At 53.1% G+C, this 22,381-nt stretch overlaps 1 protein-coding gene across 1 annotated transcript in view; it reads left to right on the plus strand.

Annotated features, from left to right (window-relative positions):
- Positions 1 to 668: 668 nt before the first annotated feature.
- FAM167A (family with sequence similarity 167 member A) overlaps positions 669 to 22,381 on the plus strand; it is a 36,146-nt gene continuing 14,433 nt past the window's right edge. The window contains exons 1-3 of the mRNA XM_036314538.1: positions 669 to 840; positions 6,294 to 6,388; positions 17,685 to 18,473. Of these exons, the coding sequence (XP_036170431.1) occupies positions 18,078 to 18,473 (396 nt within the window). The 5' untranslated portion in view covers positions 669 to 840; positions 6,294 to 6,388; positions 17,685 to 18,077. The remainder of the gene's footprint in view (positions 841 to 6,293; positions 6,389 to 17,684; positions 18,474 to 22,381) is intronic.

Raw genomic sequence — 22,381 nt, forward strand, 5'->3', positions numbered from 1 at the left:
ACATGCTTGGGGGCAGGTCCCTCGAGCTACTCCCAGCTGGTCTAGGAGACAGACCTGGAAGAACGTCTGTTTTCCGCCCCATTTCTGGTTTCTACTTGGCCTCTCTGAGCCCCCGTCTCCTCATCTGCAGCTGGAAATGCCCCCTCTGCCTGCTGGGCATTTCACTGACAGTGGGGCACACGATAGGCACTGGGTAGTGGGAGTTGCTGCTGATAGTCTGAACTCCAGCCGCTTGTGGGTGGAGTGTGAGCTCCGGGCTTGGCGGTGCCCGACGGGTTCTCCTGGCCCCTCCACGCAGGCAAATTGCTGACCGTGGCAAAGCCACGTTGTCATGCTTATGGGAACATTGCTTAGGTTTCGAGTAAAGAAAAAAAAAAAGGAAAAAGAAAAGGATATTTAGATTTGGTTTCGTCTAGGGTTTGGCAAATGCGTGTGGCGGGGCGGCCGCTCTGGTCCAGGTCTGGGCGGCGAACGTGCAACTAGCGGGGCGTTAGGACCCGGTGCGCGTCTCCCGACCCCGCGCGCCCAGGTCCCGGAGCCGCGGGAGGAGAGGCTTGAATGGGAGGCTGGAGGGGATCCGGCTGAAAGGGCTGCTCGCCGAATAGCTCTGCCGTCGCCAGGCAACCGTCCTGACGCAAGGCAAAAAAAAAAAAAAAAAAAAAAAAAGTCCCTTAAAAAAAATAGTGCTGAGAATTCACGGGAGCACGAGTGAAAGAGAGGCAGGAGCCGGCTTAGCCCCTGAGGCCGGGCCAGAGGCTGCCGAGCGGGGAGCCCGCGTCGGGAGTTGGAGGCGGGGACCTCGGTGACACCCCTGGAAGGGGCCTCTGAGCACCCCGGAAGGTGGGTTTGCGGCCGGAGCGGAGGCGATCCCAGGGCTGGGAATCGGCTGGGGGATGTGGCTGTGGCCGGCGGTGCGGGCCGGGAGGGGGCTCGGGGCGCGCAGGTCTCCCCGGCGGCAGGGGCGGGAAGCAGCCTGCCTGGATCCGCGGGGAACACCGATCTCAGGGCGCTGTAAGGGCACACCCCACCTCACCGGCCTCTGGGACTCTTCCCTCGGGGGGGCGTGAGACAAGTGGCTGGACTCCATCTCCCAAATCGCAGCTGGCTACCTCCAGGGTTAAGATCTGCGTGGAGATTTGGGGTACCGGATCTGAGAGGGAGGAGCCCTACTCAGCCTCTCCAGACCGCTGGTCATCTCCAAGCCCACCCTGTCCCTTCTGTCTACTTCAGACTCAGTGACAAAGTTCCTGCCCCGAGCTGCATTTGTAACTCAGGAGACGTGACCAACCCACCGAGGGCGCTTGGGCCCAAGGGTGCTCTGTAGGGCTGAGGCTCATGTGATGGGGGGGGGGGGGGGGAAATGCACAGCCCAAAGGGCCCGCAGGAATGAGCAGGCCACCCTGAGGTTGGGTCGCTGGGAGAGCGCAGGAAGTTCTGTAGTTCCCAGGAGCGAACAGGTGTCTCCTCCCATCAAGGCAGGTGGGATGCTCTGCTTTAAAACACACACACACACACACACACACACACACACACACACACAACCCCCTATTGCCTGCATCTGGTTTTCATTCGCCTTGGTGTGTGTGGTTCCTCCTGAGAAGGTCTGGAAGGCAGGTTGGTTTCCACGAACTCCCAGCCATTCCTGGTGAGTCTCAGGTGGGATGAGCCCAGGTTCCCATCCACAGGGCCATCCCCAAAGTGCTCAGGGAGGCCAGGCTCTGAAGCAGCTTCCCTTCTGGCCCAGGCAGTCCTGCTGCCCACTAGGCACAGATGGGGAGTGCAGAGTGTAGGCAAAGTCCTGGGAGAGCAGAGGTGGCGTGCCCCTCTGGCCTGACCGCATCCGCAGGGGGGGAGCTGCTGCCAGCATGTCTGAGGGGCTTGGCACAGCACCCTCGGGCTGTAATTAGAGGGGAAAGATGACAGCTCTTCTGTCCTGAGTGCATTTACCAGCCAGGCACTGCTTGAGATGCCTTCACATCTCTTGGTCATTTTATCTTCACAATTGTCCTTCCAGGGGACATAATATCCCCATTTTGCCAACCAGGCTGGAGAAATTTAGTAACTTGGTGCAGTTCATGTGGCTGCTGAAGAGCAGAGAGAGTCATTCAACCTCGAGTGCCTGACTCCTAACTAAGACAGTGCCCTTAAAGGGTGGCTGCTTTAGCAGATCCCAGGAAAGAGACCTAGAGGGGGGTGGAAGCCAGCCTCACCCAGAGCTGTGTGACTGGCTCGTCCTGTGACCTGGGAAGGTTCTTGCCATCTCCAGAGACCCTGTGGAGCCAGGAAAGCCATTTCTTGTATCAGGAGTCTGAAAGGCTCTGTAATCGGGCCTGGCTCGCTTCTGCCCTGCTGGCCTGAAGCAGAGAGAAGGGTCCTCTCCGTCCCCGCCCCCTTTCCCCTTTGTCCATCTGAAGACCCTCAAGTTCTCATGCACTTGTTCTCATCTCTCCTTGTTCTCCCAATTACATGCATGGATTTCCACTAGATTATCAGTCCCGCTCCCGTATTCACCAGCGTGGCCTCTAATAGGAACTCTGGCCGGGAAGTAAATTAAGGCAGAGCCTAAGAATTTCCTGAGGTAGATCCACAGAGCCCCAGACCAACGAGGAAGAAACTGCTTGTTAGGCTGCTCACACACTGGAGTAGTTTTCCATAGGTAAATTTTGCTAGGGGCGAACTCTGTTGGCCCAATAACAGCATCTGGAATTCCCACGACCCGCTGGGGGTATGTTCTCCCCACAATGGCGCTTGGCTTGACTGGGAGGTTGAGCTATTTGCAAAGGTAGAAGACGAATGATAATCTGAGCAGTTTGCTCTCTGGCTTACATACTAGGGGCGGGGGAGTCCTCACTCATGAACTGGAAACTCTTTAGGATTAACCAGGATGGCTCTTAAAATGCAAATGTAGCCTAGGATTTGGGTAGGGGAGAGGAGTAAGGAGGAAAAGGCAAGTTCTGAAGCAGACCTTGAAGGGGTGAGGATGCGTTGAATGAGGGCAGTGGGTACATGGGAGCAGGGTGAGACTGGAGGTGGGAAAGAGGCTCAGAAGCGGGGTGACATGTAAGCCTGGCTGACTTTCTGATCAGCCTGCAGAATGTGAGCTGCTGCAGAGGGTCAAGCTACCAACTTGAGCTGGGAATGATACACATATGAGCTTCTTCATGGTTAGGAGAGTGGCCCTGGAGCATGAAAGCCCAGCACTTCCCCATCTTTATCCTTCCTCTCCCCCAAGACACACATACTTCTCTCATTGATGAGGAAGGAAAAAAGGGAGAAGGAAGGTGGGCAAGAGGAGAACTTAGAGGCTCGGGCTGCCCCATGCCCATCTTCTTTCCTCCTGAATGCTGCCTGACCTTCCTACATGCACCCTGCAACAATGCTCACCCATGAAAAACTCCTTGGAGAAGGGAGTGCAAAGAGCAGCAGCCCATCTCCCAGTAGGCCCTGCCCATCAAGGAAGGGCTCTCCCATCTCTAGTGGTTGAAGGGTAGTGAGCTCTCCAGCATCAGGGGCCTCTTCACACCTGGGTCCCTGCCCAGGAGCCTTTGCAGAGCCCCAGGAAGGTGTGGAAGTTCAGTTTCTCCCAGGGTGCAGACTGAGTCCATTTCTTCAAGGCAATTTCTCTAGTATGGCCAGAAATTCTCCTCGGGTATTCTGGTCCAAGTGTGGGAGTTGGTAATGGGTCCCCAAAGACTTCCTCAGAGGGCTTGTCCTGTGGGAACTCGAAGGGAAGAACTGATTTTCCAGATACATCATGGGCCCAGACAGTGACCTTTGCCTCAGCCACAGTTTCAGGGTTTCTTGAAGACTGAGCAGCATTTCCTCATTCCAGAAAGCCAACAGAGCCTGTGAGTCTGACCCAGGGTGACCCAGAAGGCCAACTGGGGAGTTCTCAGGGGGATGAGTACCCAGGAAGGTTCTGGATCAGGATCCTGGACTGGAGGCCAGTGAGGCCCTGGCACCCCTGACCACCATCAAGTTAAAAGTGGCACTACCTCCCTCTCCTGTGAGCATTGACATGTGCTATGCTCTGGAGACAGCACCATACTGTGAACTGACCTGAATCCATTTGGTCACAACTCTCAGGTTTTGCTGTGTTGGGTGTTTGGTTTATTTGTTTGACAGCAGCCACTGAAAACGTTGAGGACGTGAAGGCAGACCTCATTATCAAGCCGAATAAAAGCAAGCCTTTGGCCAAATTCTGCCACATATGCAGATATTTTCTGAGCAACTATTTACTTGCAAATGGGTCCAGCAGCTTGTTCTGTGAGCTAGTTGCAGCCATCTGCGTCTCTAGATGCCTGACCGCATATCCCTTGAGGTCTCACTGCATTCTTTCACCTGCTCTTACAAGAGTCAAGTGTGTCTCAGAATTCATTTGGCCAACCCACATGTCTTGAATACCTCTGCTTTCACCAAGGAGAATGCGTTTCTAATGTTTACTCTGCTAATTATCAAATGCCTGGTATTGAGCCGACAGAAAGACAGCTAAAGTGCTGGCCATAGTCCGCGGGAGTGGGGTGACAGTGTTATTAGAGGCCAAACTAAGAATTTGCATACACTCTACTTCATTGGATCCTTCCAAAGCTTTGAGGTAGGTTCCATTATGATCTCCAACTTATGGATGAGGAACCTGAGAACTATGGGGTTAAATCAATGACCCAAGGTCATAGAATTACTAAGTGTTCTTAGTAATGTGGAAGGAGGTCACACGTCCTGCTTTCTGTTCTGCTTGTGCAGTGCCTGAGCCAAATGCCCCCTCCAAGCCCCAGGGTGGGGGCACCTTGGGTGAGTGGCAGGCAGCACCCAAATGTTGCTGGTCAGGCTGTGCCCAAGCTGGAACCACCCTCAACTCCCCATCCTGGAGTCATTAGGACAGGGCCCTGCCCACACACGGAAACTCCAAGGGCCCTTCAGCCGCCTGGGAGGCCGGCAGGTCCAGACATAGTATGAAAGTGAAGTGACTTGCATGAGCACGGAGCACACCATGAGACTTCTTAGGAAGTCCTCGTGAAACCATTGAGTTGGAACTTGCAGAATGAGAGAGAAAGCCAGTCATCAGAGCAAACCCACTTAAGCTGGGACTTGTTGATTCTGCTCATTTGAAGTTGGAGCCAATGATCCTGTGGGTTGGGATAGTCCTAAGTCGGTCTTGTTTGGGGGGACTGAGACAAATGCCAGTCAGGACACACTGTGTAGGCCGCATCCCGCAGCGGGAGGATTGTGCATCCTTGGTGTCCTGAGCTGTGAATGGTTCTGCAAGTTTTAGCCAGCTGTTCCCAGTTCTCATAGCCAGAATACCGGCTCAAACGGTGCCTACTTTGATCTCTGAAAATTGCTTTAAAGGCCACCCTGTGTCTACTTTCTGCGCCCTGATCCTTGCTGCCATGGCCTTTGGACAGAAAGTTTCTATGGTCACATGCAGCCGTCGGCAGGGATGGCCACAGAGGCTGCCTCTGCCCTTCCCGGACATCTCTGCCTTGTCAAGTGTTTTCATGGAGGAAAACCTTGCTTCATAGTCTTCCTTTCCCAGGGCTGATTCCGTGCCTCCCCACCCAACTCTCAGATTCCCAGGCACCTTTCTCCTGCCTGTCAGAGCAGAGCAACCCTTTCCCAGGGCCTCACAGCCTTGGAAAAGCCACAGTGGCAGAGACTCTGGGTAGCCCGCAGCCCCCTCCCTGCAGCAGCCTGCACTTTCTCCTCTCCTTTCAATGAGGCAATAAATTAGATTAGATCTATGGCTCCCGGGAGGCCCCCCCCCCCCCCCCCGCCCCGGCCAACAGGGAACACAACTTTTTCTTGGTGATTTCCTCGGCAAATTCTTACACTGGGCAAAATGATGGGAAAGGTCTCCACATTCCCAGCCTATGGCAGAGGCCTGTGAATCTGCTCTAAGCAGGCAGGAGCAGCACCCATCAATTATTCAGCACAGACTGAGAGCTCTGAATGTGCAAAGGTCGTAACAAGTATTTTTTATAGATTCTAGCCTTACAATAGCTTAGTGAGACAAAGTAAGGTTTCCCTGTATTCGAGACAACAGAAGCTCAACCTGGAACCAAGATCAACCCAAGTCAGCCACACTAACGGTGCTGTGTGACCCTGGCAAGTCTGGCGACTTCTCTGGTTTGTGGTTGTTCTGTAATAACTCTCAGGAAGGTCTCTCCGGCCCAGGCCATCCTGTGTGTGTGTGGGCGGGGGCGGGGGTGGTGGTGGGGGGGGCGGGTAGAGGGTGTGCGGAATCTGTATACTGCAATGTGATTTCAAAATGTTAGTGATTGCTCTTGTTGTTTCAGGTGTGGAAACAGATGTTTTGAATACGCTGAGGTACAGCTATTAGCACAGGATGTTGCAAACCCACCTGCACTGAGTGACACATCCAGGAGTACAGGTAGGTCGGTGCCTCTGCCTCTGCTCCCAGTGGGTGTGGCTCTGTGACATGGTGACAGAGTCTATGCTGTGGTTTAGAGTCTGTGCTTGGGGTACAAGGAAGTGCAAAGGCCATTGCACCAAAACACATTTCTGAGGGAGAGAAGTGGGAGCTTTAGAGGGGAAGTGAGTTGCCATAGTAACTGAAGGTGGGATGGGGCCCTTGGGGCTATCTCCCAGGCCAGGAGCTCTCCTCTCTCCTGCCCCTGGCTGGGTGTCCAAAAGGGCTGTCTTCATTCCCATCTCCCAGCAGTAGTGCTAGGACCCCGGGCAAAAGGTGGCCGGGGGCTGCCTGGAGCAGGAAAATCAAGGGGAGTGAGGAGCTTTCTCCATGAGGCTGAGAAAGATGGACCCTGGAAACTTCAGGTTTAGATTCTTCCAGCTGAGCTACCTCATCTGAAAAGACACCCTGTTTCTATGTGTCTATATTTAAATCCTATGAAAATATCCAGATGGCCTTGCTTGGCCAGGTGTTCATCCAATGGACCAGTCACTCTTGCCAGAGTAAGACCTAAAGGAATGTCTGCCTGGGTCACATGAGTGTTCCTGGGGGTGGTGGCAATGGGCAGGGAGCTATAACTCACAGTCCCTTCAGATCACCTGAAACAGGGGTGGTGCCCACAGCGGGATGCTAAACAAAGACATAGCTGACCGCCTAACAGGTACATCAGAAATGTAACTAAGTCATGCAATGTAGGAAGACAAAGGTCAGTACCCAAGACTGGTGTAGAAAAGTGCTAAAATTTTGTTTGGAGAGCAAGTGGTCAGTTCCACTCAGAAAGAGCAATGACTGTAGAATGAGGTGGTGAACTAGGCTCGAAGACAGTCAAATTCAAACATGAGTTTATGGGGAAAGGATAAAGCATAGAGTTTAGACCAGCCTCCCCCAAATCCCTGCCCCCACCCCCTAATTCAGACTCACTAGAAACATCTTAATCTTGCAAGTCTTACCCATGAACCTGCAGGAGGTCTTCTGGGCAGGAAACCACCTGGATGTGTGAACTATTCAGGCTAGAATTTGTTCACTGATTCACAACATTGCAGTCTCCAGCATTCATTGAACATCTGCTGTTTGCAGAGGCCTGTGCTCAGGACACAAAAGAGAAAGTAATGCCCTTCCCATTGAGGAGCTAGACATCTGGTCAAGGAGACAGGACACTCTCACAGTTCAAGGTCATACAGGCCAGTGAGCCATGAGCGTAATGGAAGCCGGTGCCAGAATTTAGACAAGGAATGGCCTGGAAGGTGGGGTGTCTTTGAGGGCTTAGGAGAGGAGGCAAGCCTTCAGTTAAGCCCTAAAGCAGAGCTTTAGAATTGGTGAGGATCAGGGAGTTCCCAAATGGGCCAATGACAAACAAAGGGCTAAAAGTTCTCCTTTATTCATTCATCCATTCAATCACTCATTCATTCAATCACTCATTCATTCATTCATTCAACAAGTTTACGGAGCACCTACTATGTGCCAGGCACAGCAGTAAACACGAGAAAGTCACTGTCCTCAAGGAGAAGTCAGGTGAGAGAGCCAAGGCCTGAGGGCAGGGAACACAGCCTAGAAGAAATGGCTGGATTCGCACAATGGTTTGCTGCCAGGACAGGAGGAATAATCCATACCTTCCAGGAAGTGGAAGTGGAGGGTTCTTTGTGGGCAGCGTGCAACCGGCAGGTGTGCTCTCCCCTGAGGTGTAGATCAAGGGCACATTTGGGAAAGACCTCACTATCATGTGCACTCTTGACACCACCCCACTTCTCTCACTAGCATCCCCCCTTGCCCATCATGATACACACGCAGCAATGTAACCCACCCCTATCCCCCCACCTGTACACAAGCACACACAACATCCCAACACAATTCTCTCCCACCATGCACACATAACTGGTGCCAAGGGTCTGGCCTCTGGATATCCTTCCCCCCTCTCAGGCGCTCCCAGGACCAGCTCTGACCAAGACCTGGATAAAGATGAGCCAGGATAGATGATCTGTGTAGAGCCAGACCAGCGGGTGTCTCCTCCTGCTTCGGTCACCATGGCAACCTCTGATGAGGAGAGAAAACACAATCTCTGGAAGCTCCTGGAAGCTCCCTGGCTCCTGTGAGCAGCTCTGTGGGGCGCAGGCCTGTGTCCCCCAGCCTCTCAGCCCCAGCATTGGTGCTCCTACAAGTCTGCAGAACACAGGCGGGGATTTCACTGCCTCCATCCAACGCTGCCGCCGGAGGTCAGTCCTGAGTCCTGGCCCTGAGCTCCCTCTTTTAGTTGAGCACCAGGATTTATGAGTAAACCCAGACCAGAAAGCCTGCCTTGTCACAGCTCCGAGTCAGAGTCCCAGGCCGAATGACCCCATATCCACCTGGGGGGAAAGCATTATCTGCTTTAGAAAAGGAAAGTAAAAGGCTGAAGTATCAGTATGGCCTGAGCCACCCTGAATTTCTTTCTGTTTATAAAACAGGCTCTAGTCCACCGAGCCCTTCCCTCACTCTCATGCCTCTGCAGGGTGGATGCTGCATCACCCCATTTTTCAAAAGAGGGGCAGAGACCCAGGCAGTGAGGCAAGGTGACTCCCCAAGTCTCACTGCTCCCCCTGCGGGTGGTTCTGGTCTCAGAATGCAGACCCACAGCCTGGGGAGCTGGGGCCCCCCTTTGATCTCAGCCTCAGTCACATGGGCCCTGCCTTGGTCTCAGGTAGGAGGGGGGAACATGCGGCTCTGCGGAGAGGAGGGAGGTGGCCTGGCCTGGCCAAGACTTGGAGTCAGAGTGGGGGCTTCAGCTGCCTTTCCTGCAGCCCTCTGACTGCCCCCCACCCCCCACACAAGCGCTGGCTATGGATGGGGAAGATGCTGCTTGTCCTTAGGCCACTCCTGAGCTCAGGGGATGACTCTCTCTCAGGAGGGTTTGAGGCTTAGTGACACAGGCAACACGCTCAACAGAGGTGCTGGCTTTCGGGAGCGACCCCTGACCTGGTTGAGGAGCATGACAGCCTCAGAAGTGGGTGAATGCTCAGAGGTGGCAGAAGGCTCAGCAGCAGACACAGAGCCAGAGGCACTGTGCCCCAGGAGCAGGCCCGCTGCTGTGGTCTGTCTCCTGCGGGGACATTTCTGCTATGAAGAATTGGCCATATTGTGGTTAAGGATCCGGCAGGATCCGAGTTTCCTCAGCAAAGCAGGCCTGGGGGGATGGGATGTCTTCCTGCCTTCATGTGCCCACCATTGCCTACTATCCGCTTCTCTGTTGCTGGGAGCAGGGCCGGCCTGGACTGCAGGCAGGGCCTCACATGCCTGTGCAGAGCAGTCTGTGGCTCCTCTGTTGAGCGTACTGAGGGTGTCACCAAGCCTACAACCAGAGTGTGTCAGTTTATGCACAAGGACCCATGGATGGCACTTCTGCTGGAAGGAAGAGTGTAAGTTTACATGCATGAAGTTGTTATGGCCTCACCAAGCATTGCCTGTAGTAGACTGTAAATTAGGAAACATAGCTATGAATGCAGATGGACTCCTGGTAAAAGCTTCTTTAAGAGGACAATGGTCACCGCCCCTTGGTTCTCCCTGGAGGCGGCACCAGCCCCTCTAAAGGACACATGGAGTCGTGGGGAGGGGAGTCACACTGTTTCATGACACTGCTCAGCCCTCAGTTATACATATGGCCTCCCCAGATGAGTTGTACGTTCCCCCTCATTTCAGCCAGGGCTCTTGGTTGTAAGCATCAAAAGACAACATCATTGTAAGGTGTTCACAGAAGTGGCAGGAGGTAAAGACTCAAACAGGCAGAAGCAGGGCCGCTGGGAAAACAGGAGAGAGTCCTGTGAGTGAAATGAGCCTCTGAGACCAGTTCAGAGAGGTGCTAGGTTATTACCCACACAGCTGCCCCACACCCCTTTTGACACCAGGCGTGTGAGTTTCCACACCAACCGATTCCCCGGTTCTCTGCAGCCCCAACTGGGTAGCCTGCACTTTAACTCAATTTGACACTGTCTACCTAAAGCTGGCATCAGATTCCGCCAGTTAGGGGCTCAGTCCCACTAGACTGTCCCCCACATCACACATCAATCGCAAGTCCCAGGTTGTCACCTGTATTTCTAAATGACTGGCTATCAATCAGGTGTGAGGGAGGGGTGCAGAGCTCCCAGGCCCTCCCAGGCATGTTGCCCTCCCAGCACCCCCTGTCTTCCCCAACCTGGAAGCTCTCTGAACCCCTTCAGTTAGGCTTTTTTTGGAGGCCTCATTAGATAGGCATGATCTATCACCTGGTTATTTCCCCTGGCCACCGGCGCTATCCTGAGGGGCTACCCAAGTGTCAGCTCATTGACATGAGCTCCAGTGGGGTCGAGAGAGCCTTGCTATGAGTAACAAAAGATGCTCCTTTCATTTGTATCCGTATGCAGCTGTCCCAGGAGCTGGGGACAAAAAGCAGACATTATAACAGAGGTTTTCCTATCACTCTCGTCACCTAGAAGATTAAAAGGGCTTTTAGGAGCCCAGCAGTGGTGGCTCAGTGGTTAAGTGTCAACCTATGAACCAGGAGGTCACGGTTTGATTCTGGGTTAGGGCACATGCCCAAGTTGCAGGCTCAATGCCCAGTAGCAGGTGTGCAGGAGGCAGCCAATCAATGATTTCTCATCATTGATGTTTCTATCTCTCTCTCTCCCTCTCCCTTTCTCTCTGAAATCAAATATAAATATAAAATGTAAATATAAGTATATATATTTAAATATATTTAAAAAGGGTTTTAGGAGCTCTGTTTCAGGAGCTGGGGATAGAGACCAAATATATTTCTTATTATATCACAATAACAGACTCCGCAACAGTCCTTTTTCAGGGATGGCTTAGCTAATTCTACCTTCCCCACAGGTCACATCTGCCTCCAAGGCTGGATGTGGCCACAAATGAACCCCACCTGACCCTCCATTCTGCTCTCACACACCAAATTCAGAGGCCTGGACCTGGGTATCTGATTGGCCAAGTTCAAATCACATGTTTACACCTGGTTGCCATGGCACCTGGTGGCCAGGGAGGAGGGAGCACGTGATCCTCTGGTTTCAGAGGGCAGGTGCCCGGCCTGTTTGCTCTCCCGCACAAAACAGGGAGCTCCCTACCAACAGTAAACGGCAAACAAACAAAAGACAAATATCAACAAATATTGGCCATGTTATTCTATATTCTTTGTCCAACACATTCTTATGTTGGCTGCAAAGGTCAGAAACCCAGTCAAAGAAGCTTAAGCAAAGAGAGTATATAAGCTATATAAATCAAGGTCAGGTGGTGCCTTCCAACAGGGCTGAAGGCCTCTGGCTATCTCACATGCTTGGCTTGGTTCGTCAGGCAGCCCCTCTGCCTGTGGTGAGCAAGATGGTGAGCTACAGCCCCAGCCAGCAGGGAACATGCAGCTCCAGGGTGGTTCTGATGCAAAAACCCAGGAGGGCTCTGATTGGCTCAGCTCGAGTCATGTGACCGCCCTGAAGCCAGAGAGGGACCGGCAGTCCCCAGCAAGCACGTGCAGGGGTTCCCCATAGGAAAAAAAAAATGCTCCTTCAAGAAGGAGGGAAGGGATGTTGAGTGGAAATTGCCTGATGATGCTGGACAGGGAGGAGGGCCTAGAGCTGTATGTGGGATACTGAATGGCCCTGTCTGTGTGCCAGCACCTAGTCCTGGCCCTTGATGCAGGGTGAGGTCGCTCCTGTCTTCCTAGGGTCTGACAGCCTGTGTCCAGGACTCTGAGGTCAGGGCTGGTCTGATAAGGGCAGGCGGTGAAGGTGCCATCGCAGGAAGTCCAGGTCCACTCTGCTTCCCTGAGCCTGTCCAGACCGGCTCAGACCTGAGCAAGTATAGGTCACAGTGAGTGAGAGTGTGTATTGGGGGTGGGGGATAGAAGAGGGGAAATCTGTTCCATTTGCTTATTTAGCCCATGAACATTTAAAGAGAGCAGCATGGCGCTAAGTGCTGGAGGTTCCAGGATACAAAGCCTGGTTCTCACCTTCATGAAGCTTGGTCTGGTGGACAACACCATCAAGAAGGTCCTGGCCTAGATGGTGTGGCTCAGTTGGTTTGAGTGTCATCCCGTGCACTGAAAGGTCACTGGTTCAATTCCTGGTCAAGGACACATACCCAGGGTGCAGGCTTAGTTCCAGGTTGGGGTGTGTACAGGAGGCAACAAATTGATGTTTCTCTCTCTCTATTCCCTTTCCCTTCCTCTCTAAAATCAATAAAAACATAAAAAGAAAAAAAGAAGGTCCCTGGTAGAAGTGCTGTGGCTTGAAAGGGCCAGTAAGTCTAGTGGTTACAAGCCAAGGTGGAGCCGGCTGCAGGGGTTCAAATCCCAGCTTCACCACTTAGTTCTGTGACCATGGACAAGCTATTCAGTCGCTCCGTGCCTCAGTCTCCTTGTCTGTGCAATGGAGACAATGATGATACTTGCCCCAGAGGGTTGTTGTGGGGACTCAATGTGTTAGTGCATGTAAAGCTCTTAGAACAATGCCTGGCGTGGTGTGCTCTGAGTAAGCGTTAGCTAATATTGTTGTGATGACATCATTGTTTCTCTGAAGTGCTCTTGTTGCACACACTGCTCAGGCAAGTTAAGGAAAACTTCCTGAAGGAGAAAATTCCCGAGAACTGAGGCATAGAGGGAAGGGAAGGGCATTGCAGGCTGAGGGAACAGCTGGTACAAAGTCGCAGGCCTGAGAGAGTGTGGAATTCAGTGGGACGGGAGTGCTGGACAGGTGGGCCTTTGTGGAGAAGAAATGGAACGGTTCTAGCGAAGAACCTAAGACCGGAAGGAGCAGGCACAGGCCCGTAGGTCCAAACAGAGAGCGAGCAGCTTTCTAGTTTCTCAGAAGAATGTTGGGCAACAGGTCTGAGAGAGACAGACAGACAGAGACAGAAAATGGGCCAGCAGCCCCCTGTACCATCCCCTGCCCTCGGAGCCCATCTAGGAAGTGGGTTTGAAAGTTGTCCAAGTGAACAGATTAGGTCATCATGAGGCGAGGTGTTGGCTGAGTGACTGAGCTGCACCCACATGGCTCCTCCGGCAGCCAGAGGAATTAGCTCATGGCTGGCACAGCCCTTCCCTCCCACAGCCACCGTGGTCTGGAGCGAGCCAGGCAGCCTGCTTGAACAGCAGCCTCTGCGTGCAGAAAGGCATGTCCCCACTGCAAAAAGGCCCACATGCCCCGGGGCTGGTCCCTTGCAGGGGGTGGGGTGGACTGCCTGGTGGGCCTCACCTGGGCCTGGGGGGACTATGGTCTGACCTTGTTTTTCTGGCTGCCCCAGGTCCCAGGCCTGGCTTTCCTTCTCAGGCTCTCGCCTTTGCAAAGCCCAGAGTGAGAGAAAGTGTGTAGGAAGGACTTAGGTTAGGTGTAAAGAAAGCCTGACTGTCCAGGCATTAGAGAGTCCCTCCTCCAGAGCCCACACCCTGGAAGTTCCTGGTTTGTCCAGATAAGTGGAAGCCCCCACTGCCCTTTGGCCCAGGAAGCTGGCCAGCGCTCCTCTGCCCCCTGCACCTGGCTGGCACCTCTCCTGCAGCTCAGACTGGGTCCAACTCTGTCATGCCTGGCCTGGCCTGCATGGGTGACATTCTAGCTGGGAGGGAGGGAGAAACCCCACTGGACCCTGGGGCACTGGGACATCCAGAGAGGCAGTGTTCCCTGGTTCAGTGACCAGGAGGACAGATTCGGTTTCAGCAAATCCTGGGGAGTGCTGGGGGCGATAGGAGGCAGTCGAGGACTTGGTCCCTGCAGGCTGCACGTGACCACACCTCCTAAAGGGCTGAGTCCCTGGTCCACCACACGTGCCGTGATGATAGTAATAATCCTCAGGTGGGTACCGCTCTTTACAGGTTGCAGAGCTTTCACAGGTGAGTCCAGCTGATTCTCACAGCATCCTTGAGAGGCAGATGGGGAGGGGGGTGCCAGTGCACAGATTAGGAAACTGAGGCCAAGAGGAGAGGGCTGATTCCAGGGGCTTGCAGCCCACCCCAGTCCTTGCTCTCACCTCATGGCTAACACAGTCAAACCTGGGTCACCTGGGGCCCCAGGCCATGAGCCGGGGTGTTTATAAAATGTGAGCAGGGAGGGAAGGGAGCAGGTATATTGTGGTGATTTTGTAAACTGGGCTCTTTTTCCTCCTCGCTATGGCAGACTTCATTTGGCGTAATGAAAATGCAATCGAGACCTGAAAATTGGGTGGGAGGGGGGAGGTGGGGCCCACAGACTTCATCTCAGTTGGCTTTCAAGGAAGGATGGAAGGGTGCGGAGATGAGCTCAGGTCAGGGACCCCCAGGATGACTGCTCAGGGCAGCCTGAAGGGGCCATCTGGGGCTATGACCGATGTGGCACGGATAGGTCTTATCATCTTAAGGATAATATTTTTTAAATTAAATTTATTGGGGTGACATTGGTTAATAAAATTGTAAAGGTTTAGAATAATACGTTTTAAAGTGTGACTTTAGAGGTATACTTTTTTGAAGTATACCACTCACCAAATTAAGGGCTCGCTATTTGCTACTTTATTCCTCACAATGATGGATGAAGCCCACAGTATTACCCCAGGGTCTGCTTCATGAGGGACCTAGGCAGTCCGGAAGGGCCCTGCGCCTGGGTTAACGCTCTGCGGTTGCCATCTTAAAAGTCTTCATTCTTTTTAAAAGGAGCCCTGCATTCTCACTTTGCACCGAGTTGGGCAAATTCCATAGCCGGTCCTGGTGACCCCCACTTCTCAGAAGAGGACGCAGAAGCAGCGTGGTCATAACACAGTATGCCCACGATGAGAGTTGGGTGCCCCGGAGTCTGACCCGAAGGCCCACACTCTCTGGAGTAGAAAGAGGCTGATTAGAGTCTGAAAACTGTGCCTAAGTCCCACTCCTGCCACCTCCCCGGGGCCCGCCCTCCCCGCTGTGGAATGGGGTGATCCCTCCTGCTGCTCCGGGCTACTGGGAGGAGCAGGGGTGTGCACAGGGGTGCTTTTACACACTCCCTAAGGCTCAGCGGATTGAAGGATCATCATTAGCTGACTCACAGGGCGCTGGTGCTCCTGTTAATGTCCCCAAGTTGCCCTGACGTTGTCTTCACAGGCCTTCTCTGAATTGATTTAGAAACTGATAATTAACATAACCTCCCCCTTCCCAAGGAGGCAGCTTCATAAAGTCATCCAGTCATAACTGTCACCCGCCCCAAAGGGAGACCCTTCCCTAACAGGTTCTCCCTCCGCTGTAGATGTCCTGCCGTCTTCCGTGGGTGCGTAGCTGGGGGAGACGGAGGGGACGTGAGACTTCCCGTTAGTTTCATCTGCTCATGGTTGCCTGCAGCTAGATCCTCTCCAAAAAGCATTGCTGGGAATAATCAGAGCTCCTGTGTCAGTGGGAAGAAGCCTTTCTGGGGTGAAGCCTCCCCAAGGCACACTCAAAACAGATTCTGGCATCTCAGCAAAGAGGTAGACGGTGCCTGGGAGTGGCCCCAGAAAGCAACTAATAGGTCTTTAGGAGAGATTCTAAAGACGCCTGTGTGACCACGTGACTGCACAGAAAGACATCCATGAGAACACCCCACCTAAGCCTACAGAATACATGGACCAACCTTAGTTCTGCCAATGCCCCAAACCCAGGAGGTTGGTATTATGGCCACATTTTACAGGCAAGGAAACGGAGGCTCAGCTAGCCTGACAGCACCCTCAGCTAAGGCCGTCTGATTCCACATCTGGTGTTTCTATCTAGGAACCCCGGCCTCACTCAGACCCCTTGGGGAGCTTTAATATACACGGAGTTCCACTCCAGATTAACTGAGTTACCACCCCCAGGAATGAGGCCTGGCAATGCACCATTTGTGGAAATTCCTTAGGGGATCCCCACCTGTGTGGTTGGAGGTGAGATCCAGGTTTCCCTGCCATCAATTAGGGTGGAATAGTCCTCTTTGTTCCTCAGGGGTGCCCCAAAGCAGGGGCAGCAAAGCATGGGAAAAGGGCAGCCGGTCTTCCTCTGGGCAGATTACAGCACAGGCGGGCATTGTAGAAACACCTGGAACAGACAGCAAGCTCTGCTCTTTTTGAGCACCTCATGCCCGCGTGGGAGAGAAGCCCCACAGCCTCCCTGAGTGGCCCCGCCTGTGTTTTGATTTTGCTCCCCTCCAATTCTGCCTCGTCCTATGCCTCCCCACCATCACCCAGCGCCCAGTCCCCTCACCACAAGCAAGCACACTCTCAGTTCCAGTTTTATTTTCCTTGCAGAGACCTTTTAAAAGGCACCTACAAGTCAATAAAAGTCTCCCCCCCACACACTCTTCCACACCAAGATGGCACCCTCTCCAGGCTGCAAATGCCCTGTGTTTTCCAGGGAAGCTGTGTCTTGGACGTTGTTCCATATCCCTTCATTCTTTTTCACAGCTTGCCCCAGCACAGATTTTTTAAACACCCCGAAAGCCAAGAAGTTCCCTCCATAGTCTGAGTCAAAGGGTCCTGCTCTGATATACCCTGTGGGTGCAGGGACATGGAGGGGGGCGCGGCAAGGTCTAACTCCAGGTCACTTCTCTACCCTGTGCCCTGATATTATGGGGCAAGCACCTTGGCTCAGCCTTCTCCCCAGAGGTGGGGAGGCCAAATCAGATGAGGGAGCCGAAGCCCTTGCCCCGGAGGCACTGCTGTGTGGGCAGGACCGTGATAACCATCTTCCCAGAATGGGGAGTCACCTGAATTCATCGGCTCCTCCTGGGCTGCAGGTCTCTTTGCTTCCTCCTCTGAAGAGTGAAGTTGGTGTTGTTTTGGGAGGAAGCCGCTGAGAGTGGCTGTAGGACTGGCCGTGAGGAGCTGGTGCCTGAGGACAGGTGCTGTGGTGGGTGGCGTGGGCGGGGTCAGTGGTTCCTGGCCCCAAGGCACACCTGCGCTGCTTGGGGACCCTCAGGCAGCTGCCCTCACGGAGACCTGAGCCCTCAGAATCCAACCACCTGCCCCTGTCCTGGCTAATTGCTGGGAGCTCTTCGGTGAGTCATTTAACCCCTGAGAGACTCAGGTGTCTCACATGCAAAATGGGGACAAACGCAAAGAATCACAGACTTGCAGTGAGGACGATGAAGTAACAGAGGCGGAGTCACTTCATAAATCGTGAAACCCTGTACAAAGTATTGATTTATTATGAACTCCCCTGCACCACGTTAAGGTATTAAAATCGCCTCATGTCTAGTCCTGAAGTCGCAATTAGCAGCCTTGTCACTGCACCTGTCAGTGTCCCCTGCCCAGGAGCGCGCAGGCCCTGCTCACAGCCTTTACTGACATTGTTCGCATCCTTCCTCAGGGCCTCCCTGGACTGGCCAGCAGCTTCTCGCCATCTGCCCTTCCCCACAAGGAGGGAGCTGCTTCCCCGCCCATCTCTGATCCCGCCTGCATCTCCGGGACTGATAGATCTTCTTGGCAAAGCTGCCCCAAAGATTCCTGCTAACGCCTGTCTGTTCCTGCCTTGTGCGGAGCACGGCGCCCACAGGACTCCGGAGACAATCTTAAACCTAAAGCTCTACTGCTGCTCTGGACGGCACCCTGTGCGCTCCTGCCTAGTCCCTCTCGGCTCCGGGAGCTGCTCACACCCCAGCGATGCCCACGGGAGCCTTGGCCCCAGCTGGGTGAGACCACCCCAGAGTGGGCCCCAACCTTACCAGCCGCCAGGACTCCCTCATCACCTCCACCACCTCCCATGTCCGACCGCCCAGCAGGCTCTAGGATGTCTGTGCCCCAGATCCAGGTGGAAGAAATGGTGGTGGGGGAAGAGGTGCTGGCGGGAGCAGCCCCGCCTCCTGACGACCACCTCCGGAGCCTGAAGGCCCTGACTGAGAAACTGAGGCTGGAGACCCGCAGGCCCTCCTACCTGGAATGGCAGGCGAGGCTGGAGGAGCAGGCCTGGCCCTTCCCCAGGCCGGCTGCTGAGCAGCGGGAGTGTGGGGAGGAAGAGCCCTCCCTGCCGCCGAAAGAACCCAGGCAGCACCCGCCACCTAATGCCAGTGCCAGCCAGGATGCCGGGACCGGGTCCACGGGCAAGCTGGAAGGCTTTGAGAATATCGACGAGGCCATAGCCTGGCTCAGGAAGGAACTGGTAAGTGGCTGCCCCTGCAAGGATCCCCAGATGCCATTCTCTGTGTGTGTCTGTCTCTATCTCTGTCCCCCTCTCTCTCTGTTTCTGCCCCATCTCTATCTCTCCCAAGTGCACATCTGTCATTTCCTATTAAATTAAAGGTAAGCTTTATTGCCATGTAGTTACACAACATCCCTGCATCAATAAGCCCCTGATCATAGGTACTTATGAAGCAAGTGTTGCCCATGAGAACCTGAGCCCATGTAGGTGTCCCCCGCCTTGCCCAGTGCCACTCCTGACGTTAGTCTATACTCTCATCCCTGGTCTGCTCTGGGGGCTCCTGGAGTATGGCTGCCCCTTATCTCCGAAGCCCTCTCACCTTGCCATCCACCCAAGGTGCCGCCTGGCTCCTGTGGCCATCCATTCAGCAGATGGAGAGGTCCCTCTCCCGGCAGTGCTGTGCTGGCCAGTGGGGTGAGCCCAGGGCAGAGCAGCCGGGGCACAGAGCTGGGGATGGGGGGCTGCTGTAAGTGGCTCGGGCTCAGCCCAGCAGCACTCTGTGGATATTGAGTGGTAAACAGAAGCTGCATGGAGGGCGGGTGGCTGATCGGGCCTGCGGTGAAGGGCTGGGCCTCAGAGGCTGAGTAAGAATCTGCCCAGAAGTCTGGGTTGGGAGGGCATCCAGGTGAAATGAATGAAAGCAGCAAGCATGGTTTGGGAGCTGGGGCCAGCAGTTTGACCTTTTTTCTTCTCATCAGCTCAGCAGGCTTCCATCAGTGGCATCTCCCAACAAGTGAGAAAAGGGGTGAGCATGTAGAACTGTGTGCTCTTAGCCCTGGGGAGAATCTCTGATCCCAGGCCTGAGGGCCTCTCAGCAGAGCAGGCATGATGCTAACCCTCCCCATGCTCTCAACTCCTGCCCTGCGCCCCATCTTCTGCGGTCCCAGCTACACCTGCCCAGTCAGGCCACCCTAATCACAGGTGAGCCAGTAATCAAGGACCAACTCCCTTCCAGAGCTACTAGTAACTTCTGAGTCAATGGTGTAGGCAGAGCCTGTTTGGTTGTCCTGCACAATCCCAAAACACATCCCCACTGGGGCCTGGAATCTCCCATGAGTTGAAATAACCGTGGCTGGGGCCGGGGGTGTTCTTTTTTGGTTTTAATCTTCGATATTGAGACTACTTCTTAAACCATTCCTCTATGTCAGCGGTTCTCAACCTTTCACAGGGGTCGCCTAAGACCATCCTGCATATCAGATATTTACATTACGATTCATAACAGTAGCAACATTACAGTTATGAAGTAGCAATGAAAATAATTTTATGGTTGGGTCACAACATGAAGAACTGTATTTAAAGGGCCAGAAGGTTGAGAACCACTGCTCTATGTCTTTAGTAACTGGGGTGTAAGTTGACTTGCATAAAAGATGGGGCACCTGTGGGTTCTGTGCATCACAGGGTGCTCAAGGGCGTGCAGGAGGGGAGGGGAGATGGACCCACGGTGGCCAGGGCAGACCTGGAAGTTGCCCTTTCAATTCCTGAGGCTGAACTGCTTTCATTTGTTTTCATAAAGAGGAACAAAAAAATATTTCCATTAATCAAGGACTCAATTTGTTGGGTTAGGTTCATTTGAGGTTATATTGCTTTGGGGAGCAGAGGCTTTTACTTTCCAAGTGAGCATTCCCCATTGGCTCCCTTTGGGGTGGAGAGCAGAGACAGAGTTTCCTGTGTGTAAACCAGTAGGGAGTTCTCTAGAGCTTGTCCTCGTCCTGTAGCATCAGAGAGAGGTGCCTCTCAACCCAGGCTGCATATTAGAATCCCCACGGAAACCTGGAAACCTCCCAAATCCTAGACCACATCCCAGACCAATCAAATGAACACCTTGGGGGGAGGGGGAGTTGAGGACCCAGGAATCAGTGGTTCTTAAAGCTCCCAGGTACTTCACAAGCACAACCTAGGGCAGGGATGGCGAACCTTTTGAGCTTGGCGTGTCAGCATTTTGAAAAACCCTAACTTAACTCTGGTGCCGTGTCACCTATAGAAATTTTTTGATCTTTGCAACCATAGTAAAACAAAGACTTATATTTTTGATATTTATTTTATATATTTAAATGCCAGTTAACAAAGAAAATCATCCAAAAAAATGAGTTCACGTGTCACCTCTGACACGCGTGTCATAGGTTCGCCATCACTGACCTAGGGGGTGAACCATTGCCACAGGCCCACGGGCCATGCTCATATTTGTTGCCAAGCCATTGCAAGCCAAGCAGAACAAGTTGTCTGGCCAGCGTATGCTAGCAGAGAGGAGGAAGGTGAGCCAGGTCAAGGACAACCGTCGGTAATGGATAGAGTAATCCTCCATAGGTGGAGGGAGGAACATTGTTAGGACTATCTTGGCTGTCAAAGGCTGTGTTGGGTGCAAGTTCCTCAGCCAGGGAATTGACCCCTCTGGGTGCAGGAAATTGGAAGAACAGATGAGTGACAGTAGGTAGGTGGGACATGCTTTATTATGAGCAAAGCAGCCAGCAACTGGCTGGTCAGTAGCAGCTTATAAACACCCTCAAACAAAAGCAGCCAATTAGTGATGCTTGCTTGCTCGTGCTACATTAACATAAACAGGTTATCTAAGAATGCGTGGGTGTGTGGGGCAAAAGGAGAAACAAGATTGGAGGGAGTCCCAGCTCTCACTCCATTACCTCTGTGATTCTTACAACAGGCCTGTGTGATTACAGTGATTGTGCCCCTTTTACAGATGCGTAAACCAAGGCTCATAGAAGTCAGACGACCTGCCTAGAATCATATGATTAGTAGGTGGCAGAGCCAGAGCTTGAAATCAGCCTTCCCCACTGGGAGTAGAGCACTTTGGGGAGAGAGAGCCAGGAGATGAAGCTGGAGAGATAGCCCTCCTGCAGAGGGCGCTCAGACAAGCCACCCTGGCTGCAGGGTAGAGAATCGCTTAGAGCAGCGACTCAGCCGCTAATGTGCATACAGGTCACTAGGGTCTCTTGTTCAAATGAAGATTCTGATCCTAAAGATCTGAGATGGGGTCCATGATTCTGAATTGCCACCAAGCTCGAAGGTGATGCTACCTTGCTGGTCCACAGACCACACTTTGAGAATCAGGACTGATAGGCAGGCAAGACTGGGCCTAGGGGACTAAGAAGGTACCTCAGAGGGAAGCCCAGGAATCCCCAAGCCTGTACCCTGCACCCTGACCCTTTTGGCGTGGGGCTCGGCCAGTGAATGGGCTTCTGGGAACTATTCACAGCATCCTGCACTCAGGGTCCAAGAACCCAGTTCTTTCAGAAGAGGGTATGTTTACGGTCAAAAGCAACCCAAACACCAAAGGGCAGGCAGGCCAACTCAAATGCATGCAATTCCGCCCTTTTAGGAGATTAAACAGTAACAAGGCAACTCGTAAAATCCTGATTGATTTAAAAACAAGATTTCAACATTTGAATAAACCCATTCTTCTGTTTTTAAGTCTCAGTCAAAACATTAAACTCCATGTCATTGTTTTTTCTAATTTATCATCTGTTAACTCATTCAAGGTATTACTTCAAATTACCAATTCTTTTTTTAACTCAATGAAAGTAGTTTCAAATCACTTTTAAGCCCAGAATCAAGTGTTCTCTCCACCTGAGCAAGCCCTCTCTGCTGATCTGTCCGGCTCAGGTGCAGATTTGTTTTTCGCCCTGAAGTGGCCGAGAGAACAGACTAGAAATCTGTAATTCCGTCACGTGTGGCTGTTTTCCCTTCAGAAAGCCAAACACTCAATATGACCGGTGTTTTGGCTCAGTTGTGGGTTTGTGCCCAGTGGTTCTCTGACCTTCATGAGGCGGTCCCAGCAGCAGTTACCGGAACCAGCAAGGCATTGGCTGTCAGTGTTGACCCTTTTAGAGGCAGGCCATGTTGGTCTGGAAAGATCG

Source organism: Myotis myotis, unplaced genomic scaffold, assembly GCF_014108235.1.
Source record: "Myotis myotis isolate mMyoMyo1 unplaced genomic scaffold, mMyoMyo1.p scaffold_m19_p_6, whole genome shotgun sequence".
Classification (NCBI taxonomy): domain Eukaryota; kingdom Metazoa; phylum Chordata; class Mammalia; order Chiroptera; family Vespertilionidae; genus Myotis; species Myotis myotis.